The sequence below is a fragment of the Sinocyclocheilus anshuiensis genome, unplaced genomic scaffold (assembly GCF_001515605.1).
Source record: "Sinocyclocheilus anshuiensis isolate Anshui unplaced genomic scaffold, SAMN03320099.WGS_v1.1 scaffold967, whole genome shotgun sequence".
Classification (NCBI taxonomy): domain Eukaryota; kingdom Metazoa; phylum Chordata; class Actinopteri; order Cypriniformes; family Cyprinidae; genus Sinocyclocheilus; species Sinocyclocheilus anshuiensis.
Window position 1 is genome coordinate 479,335 of NW_015542427.1, and position 7,637 is coordinate 486,971.

General features: G+C 37.9%; 1 protein-coding gene across 2 annotated transcripts in view; it reads right to left on the bottom strand.

The window, feature by feature from the left end:
* Positions 1-7,637, bottom strand: part of LOC107693556 (protein NDRG3-like) — a 71,821-nt gene that overhangs the window by 31,452 nt on the left and 32,732 nt on the right. For both annotated transcript variants that reach the window (XM_016492997.1, XM_016492998.1), the window contains exon 3: positions 2,962-2,994. In XM_016492997.1, coding sequence (XP_016348483.1) covers positions 2,962-2,994 — 33 coding nt within the window. The remainder of the gene's footprint in view (positions 1-2,961; positions 2,995-7,637) is intronic.

Genomic DNA, 7,637 nt, shown 5'->3' on the forward strand with positions numbered 1-7,637 from the left:
ATCGCGCCTAACAACGCCCCTTAGCTGTTATAAATTCACTGTAAACCACGGCTTCTTGGGGCTTATTGCTTTACTAAACATGCCACAGTGAGTTTGGGCTTTTAGGGAAGGATGAAAGTGCACTGTTGTAAAGGAAAAGGGTGCTCTGGATTTATAACACAAGATGAAACAAGCAAACCGATTGATTGGATTTTGCAAAACAGAATGTGGCACAATAATAGTTTTATCTCAATTATCCTGTTTCATAATCGTTGGAAGCCAAAACCGTAATTGACAATAAAATTTGATTAAATCATGCAAACCTAAAAGGAAGTAAAAATGTTATTAAAAAAAAACAACAACATGCAGTCTATCATACTTTATATCACCAGTTTTGTAAATTATATAATTGTTGCTAGAGATTAACTCTGTAACCTGTAAACATGTTTTTGTGTGTACAAGCAATAGAGAGTAAAAAAACTGTAGTATACAGCAGATACGATGGTAACGAGAGTAAATGGTCATCCCTTGTGTCTGTCCTTTTCCGGCAGAGTGAGCGTCACGCCTGAATAAACACATCCGCTGCCCCGTGTGCCATCTGACCCAATGCCATACCCCTACAGAACCAATGCTGTGCCATTACACTTTAATCAGCCAGACACTGAGAGAGGACAGAAAACAAGCTTGCAAAGTTAATAATGCTGATGGACCAAACAGTAGTTAAAGTAGTTCATTAAGAAGTTTAAAAAAATTAAAAATTAAAACCTACAGAACAAATCAAACAGAGCTAAACAAACATCAAACATAGTAACTCGGCATGTTTTGTGAGAACAGCTTGAATGTTACATGCATTTACACTGCCCTCTTCAGGAGAAGCCCAACAGGTGTCAGCTTACATCACCCACAGAGCCCATTCACACACCGTCACCATAGCAACTGCTCAGCCTAATGACATTAGCTTGCCGAGAACTATAAACTATAATAAATAGTAATCTCATCAGGCATTATGGGGCTTCAAGGAACCATTAGGCCTGGACTCTTCAGGCAGTTGTTTAGTTTCTAACGAGTTCCTCTAGTTTACCCTTATTGTAGTTTCCTCTTTCTCTCTTAGGAGTTCAGAGACGTTAGCTACATTATGTAATGGTTTAAGTCCTCCTGTTGCATAGATACAAGCTCTAGTAGAAACCCAACCAAAGAGAAGAAAAAATCAGCTTTTACACTGCAACACAAAAGACAAACAGTACATGTAGAATCAATATGATTCACCCATCTCATTTATACTTCATTCGTATGACCACTAACACATTCAGCATCCTCTCAGGTGTGTGAATGTGTGATGTAACTCTCGCCCGAGACACCGATCCATTCAACCAGCGGACAAAGCTGCAGACTGAGGATAAAACCTGTGAACACTGGCATGATCCTCGTTCCTCACATCATGATAAATTACTGTGTAATTTACTGCACTCTTAAAATACTCCAAATGAGCTTCACTAAAGAGTAAAGACCAAACCTCAGGAAGATCAGATAAAATGAGCCTCTTTTTCTAAATGAGGAGAATTACTATGGGTGTTTAGAATACAAAATTCACTTCTCTTTGTATGCAAAAAAAAAAACAAATTTTCATATGAAAATACTGTATTGTGACCTTACCTACTTCAGTTAATAAAACATGCAAATCATGCATTATGGATTTTATGTCCAAGAAATCATGCAAATAAATTTCTGTAAAAAAAACAAAAAAAAACAAAAAGAAAACAGACGCGCTTATTTATTGGGGGAAAAAAATAAGTTCACAAATAAATAAATAAATATAAAATAAATATTTAAATAAAATATATATATATATAAATATGAAAATGTTTTATGAGCAACATTTCACCAAGAAAACAGCCATAAAATGACAACTGATGATAATTTACTATGAAGATTACATAAATAAGAAATATTTAATTTTTTATATATTTTGTTGGCTATAATTTTACGTCTTCCGAAAGACTGACAGTTTTCTGCAATCTATGAAACACTGTTGAAAGTCAAAGCAAAATCACTTCGGCCTTTGGTACCTCCTCTTAAAGGGGAACACTTTGACTTGTCTTGAGAAATTCCACGTCCCCAAGTAAAAGGAATTGCTTTTTCCTGGGTGAAATTGGAGTACAACTGCCCTACACCTGTTGAGGATCAAATGCCAATCTGACCAGGTCTGAGACAATGGAGAATGGGGAGCACACTGAATAATAAAGAGCTGGTGAGCAGCACTAACAGCAATGTGCTGTGGTCTGGAAAAGACCGAATCACCTCTTACGCCTGTAGAGTCCATGGCAGGAGAATAAACACAATCAACTGAAACTAAATGTGCCAAAAGCATAATAAAAATAAATGACATACAGTATATAAATCACTGAATTGGAGAAAATACCAATAAAAAAAAGAATGAAACTAAGAGAAATAAATAATAGTGGAATAAACGTATGATAATGAAGTGTGCTAACATCCCAAGTTAAATCTTGCTCTTCAGCAAATAGCACCGTTGTGTACGTGACTTGCTCTCCTCCGGCTCAACTCACCACCCACAAACCCTCCCACACACCCACAGAACAACAAAGAGACACCAGAGTGAATTTCACTACTCAACAGTGAAGTACAGGTCAAGAATCTTTCACCATCACACCGTGCTGGGAAATAAACCAACAGTGCAGGAAGAGTAGATTAATGACTGTGGGTGAATGCTTCAGGAGGTCATATGGAGTACATACAGGCCTAATCAAAACCATTCAAGCTGCCGGTTATTAAGCCTCTTATTAAGAAACCACAACTAGATCCTAGTGAACTGGCAAATTACAGACCCATCTCAAATCCATTATTGACACACTATTTTCCTAATTAATGCTGTTCAGTTGCTTTGACACAATCTGTATTGTTAAAAGAGCTATATAAATAAAGGTGACTTGACTTGACTTAATGACCACAAGAGTCTCTTACCTGACAATCAAAGTCCTGAAAGTTCTGTCCATTCTGTGTGGAAAGAGAGAGAAAGAGATCAGCTGAGTCAGTCTGAAAGGGTTAAGCATGTGACTTTAAAATACCAGGTCATGCAAGGCACAATTATATTTTGTCAAAGAAAGGCCAAATTACAAAGCTGAAAGATGATTTAACTCCTGCCTGAATTGTCGTGTCTGAGTGTGCACATAAAAGTTACCCAAAATGAATTTCAAAATAATATTTTGAACAATGCTAATCTACTTTATAAAATAAATAGTAAAAATGAAACGTATACATTTTAAATATTTCAAAATCAAAGCATACTTTGTGCTTAAATCCCAGGGAGGTCATGTTTTGTACTCTGCTGTACTTTTTGGGACTGAATTCTGAAGAATTCACTTCTGTAAATAACTGAACTTTGTATGTACAGAATGAGACTGACGGAACATTACAAGCACATTCGGCTGTGGTTTGTACTTTTGGCCTCAATTAATAAAACTGTCACTCCCTCCCTCATCTAAAATGAATTAGGACAATGCAGATGTTTTTAAAACAACAAAGAGTATTTTGGACCCTGTTGTCCAAGACAGATTTTATCACCAGTTATAAACAGGGCCAAAGTTTCAATTTCTTTCTGCTTAACTGAATAACACTGTTGGTCAAGCAGTGGAGTGACCACCAGGAGTCACCACAAAACCCACATGGCCTATTAAAGAGAAGGAAACATTAGGACATTAAAGGGGTCATATGATGCTTTTTTAAAGATCATTATTTTGTGTATTTGGTTTAACAGAATATGTTGACATGCTTTTAATGTTCAAAAAACACATTATTTTTCAAATACTGTACATTATTGTAGGTCCTCTATGCCCCACCTCTCTCAAACGCTTTGTTTTCTACAAAGTCCCTCCTTCCGACAAGCGTAGTCTGCTCTGATTGGCCAGCTGACCCAGTGCATTGTGATTGGCCGAACACCGCAAGCACTCGTCGGAAATGTAACGCCCCTTACCATAATCGCAAGCTTCAGCTTTCAAAATAAATGTAAAGACAGAGCCCGAAAGGGGAACAGAGTCGCGTGACAGACACAGTGATGAAGCTGGTATGTGTTTGTGATGTGACCCCCCCCCTCTATCTCTCTTTCTCTCTCTCTCTCGCGCTCTCTCTCTTTCTCTCGCGCTCTCTCGCGCTCTCTCTCGCGCTCTCTCTTTCTCTCTCTCTCTCTCTCTCTCTCTGAGTGAATGGTGAGACTGAGCGTGGTGAGTGCGTTGGAGAGCGCGTGGTAGTGTGAGTGGTTTTTCAAAACTTTTCTCTTTTTTCTTTTATTGTTTTTTGTTGTTGTTTGTTTGATCTTTAGTGTAGGTTATTGTGAGTAGTTTGTAGAGTGGCGGCTGCAGCATGGCTGCGGGCGATCAGCTCAGTTTGTTTAAGCTCACGCGCCGGCACACTATTAAGCTGTCTCCGCCGGCCGGTTGTTCGGTAGAGGATTGCAGTTTAGCGGTCGGAGAAGAGGTCGGTTTTGGAAGTATCAAATCCGCCTCGCGGATGAATAGTGCTGTTGTGATTTTTTTGGATAGCATAGACAAAGCGAATCAGTTAATTGAGAATGGAGTTGTAATTCAAGGTACTTTCATACCTGTTCTGTCTTTAGTGAATCCTGCTAAAAAAATCATCATCTCTAATGTTCCTCCTTTTCTCAAAAATGAAGTTTTGGCTAAAGAGTTACAGAGATATGGTCAGCTAGTATCTCCGATTAAATTGATCCCCATGAGTTGTAAATCCCCTCATTTAAAACATGTTATGTCGTTTAGGAGGCGGGTACTCATGGTGCTTAAAAGTAATAATGAGGAACTGAACTTGGTGTTTAAGTTTAAGATTGATGATTATGATTACACAGTACATGCAACATCAGAGATGATGAAGTGCTTCGGGTGCGGAACTGTAGGCCATCTGATCCGGTCGTGCCCGGAGAGGTTAACGTTAGGTGAAACAACCGCTAATGTGGTGGAACAGCCGAGTACAAGCAGAGCTGCCACTTCAGTTACAACAAAGGGAGATACACGACCTGCAAGAGAGGAAAGCGATGATAGTAATCCCGAGAAGGAAGTTATGGAGGAATTAACGAGCAAGCAAAGAGAGTTGGAAGTTCAACGAGACCCAAAGGTAGGCACTAAGACTGTTCATATTGTTACTAGAATAGCTGAATCAGCGCTGCTTGATGAGGAGAATGTTGTGTGTGATAGCGATCTGGTTAAACAGTCTATCAAAAGAAAAGAGCTAGATAACACGGTGAACGCAGATCAGGCTAGTAAAGTATCAAAGTTGGCTTCAGTGAACGGCTCGCAGTCTGAAGAGAGTTCGATGGACACGCAGGAGAGTGTATGTGAGTTTAGTGCGGACACACAGGTGGAAGCGGAGGGCGTTTACCCTTTCACTAGACTCCGTTCATTCTTACAGGACACTGAAGGCATGAGATCAGTTAGAGTTGATGACTTTTTCCCTGATTTAAAGATGTTTCTCGATTCAGTCAAGCTGTTTATGAAAAATACTGATCGGTCTGATCAGTTTACTTTCAGTGATCAAGAAACTTATCGTCTTAAGAAATTGATGCTCAAAGTTAGATCGCAAATAGTCAATGATGGTTAATTTTCTTTTGTTCTTCTCTCTCTTTTGTGTTAATTTCTCTGGCTTGTTGAAATGGCAACCCACTTGAAATCGCATCATATGACCCCTTTAATACTCAACTGAATATTAATTATAAATGTTAACTAGATGTGTTCACTTCCTATGTAGTGATGTGTTTATGCTAAAATATATATTAAAAAAAAACTGCGTTTCATTATATTTACAAAGTTGGCTTGTGCGTTTTATGTTTCATTCTTCAGAAATAGTGGTTCAACGGATCACAAATCACACGGTTCGGATCACATTACGTTTTTTGACCCACAGATCGGATCATTTTTCGGATCAGCAAGAAAAAAAAAATATTTAAATTTAACTTGCTTTCCATTTATTACTTAAAGCGAAGTACTTCTTTGATACCACAGCAAATACTACTAGATTAATAACTAAGAAAGTTTAAACATGATTAAAGAGACAAGAGAAGAGAACAGCCAGTAAAAATAAGAACAAATACACAAATTACAAGCATAAAATACAACAGAATATGTTACAAATAAAATAAGGTTGGCAGTATTCAAATACAGAAATGTAATATTTAGGGAAAATAACACTGCATAGTGTTCACTGTATAAATTAAATATAGGTTTTTTATCACAGCTGTTTTGTTGTTTGATGATCATTAATGACAGCAGCAGTATTTATAGGCCGCTGTCCCTTTAAGACCTGATGCACAGATCCGATATAATGATACACTTCACATCCGATTTCTTTCTCAGCTGTTTTCATTCACTTGACATATAACTGACTGCGTTTACCTGAATGATTGTCGAGATGGGTATTTTGTCAATTTTATGTGTATGTGTCTGTTCAGAGGATTCAGAAGAGGATTCAGTTTGGTGTTCGCGCGCCGTCTGAAACGCGTGTGCGTGCTTCGTGTGTGTGTGGCTGTGCGTGTAGAGAACAGCGCGCGAGTAACGAATCGAGTTCCCTTTCGCCTTTTCTCTTTGGAATTATTTAAAATTCGCTTGCTTGTGTAAATATGAACAAATGAAAAACGTAAGACTCTATTATGGTTAAATTTTGCAATTAATCCGTGGATCACATCGTGCCGAACCGTGGGGCTTGGTCCGTACGGATCACGGATCAACTACGATCCGTTTAACCACTATTCAGAAATGTGCCGTAATTTCTGGGAAGGGAGCATAGCGAGTATCGAAACTCCCTGGTTTTTGTGCTGCATTGTGGGATTTTTTAGGCAGCAAAAGTTCCAGTGCACTGGAAGGATTTCACAATTGAGACAGCCCTTAACTCCCTGATCAGTCGCTTGACTAATGAACTAGTGAGCTGATTGAAACACACCCATTTTCAAAACATCTTTTATAGAGCAGATTTGTTTAGATGGTGGTGTTGTTGCGGTTCACAATTTAACCCTATAAAGCCTACTTTATAATATCTGACATGCAAATTTCTAAGGCATCTAAACGATCAACAATCAAAACTTTGCTGAAAACATCTACAAGGCTTCTGTCATCTGATAGTTTTTATTTTTAGCAAGTAAAAAGCCTTTTATTATTCAAAAATGTACATTTTACATTGTTAGTAATATTTCCAGATGACCACTTATTGGATTGAATCAACTTGGCTTTATGAGGAATGTTTATTTGTTCATCTCTCAATCATCATTGTATTGCATTATGTGTGTTGTCTCCCACAAAAAAATACAAAACTTTCATTATAAGACGAAGCATGTAAATATAATCTTAAGACATATTATTGGCAAATATAGAGTGACTGATATTTATATGCATTTTATGTAGTCTTATACTGCTGATTTCCATTACAAGCTATCAGAATGTCATCTTACATTTAAATATCAATATTTTTGCTCAGTCTGGGCCTCTGAATAAAACTGATGTGTTTTTTTCCTTGGAGTACGAGCTGCATTTTCTTCTTTATCATAATAAGCCATAAAAGGCTGGTGTATCAATTACGATTAGAGCCCGACCGATATGGGTTTTTTGGGGCCGATACCGATACCGATATTAGGGAGTAAAAAA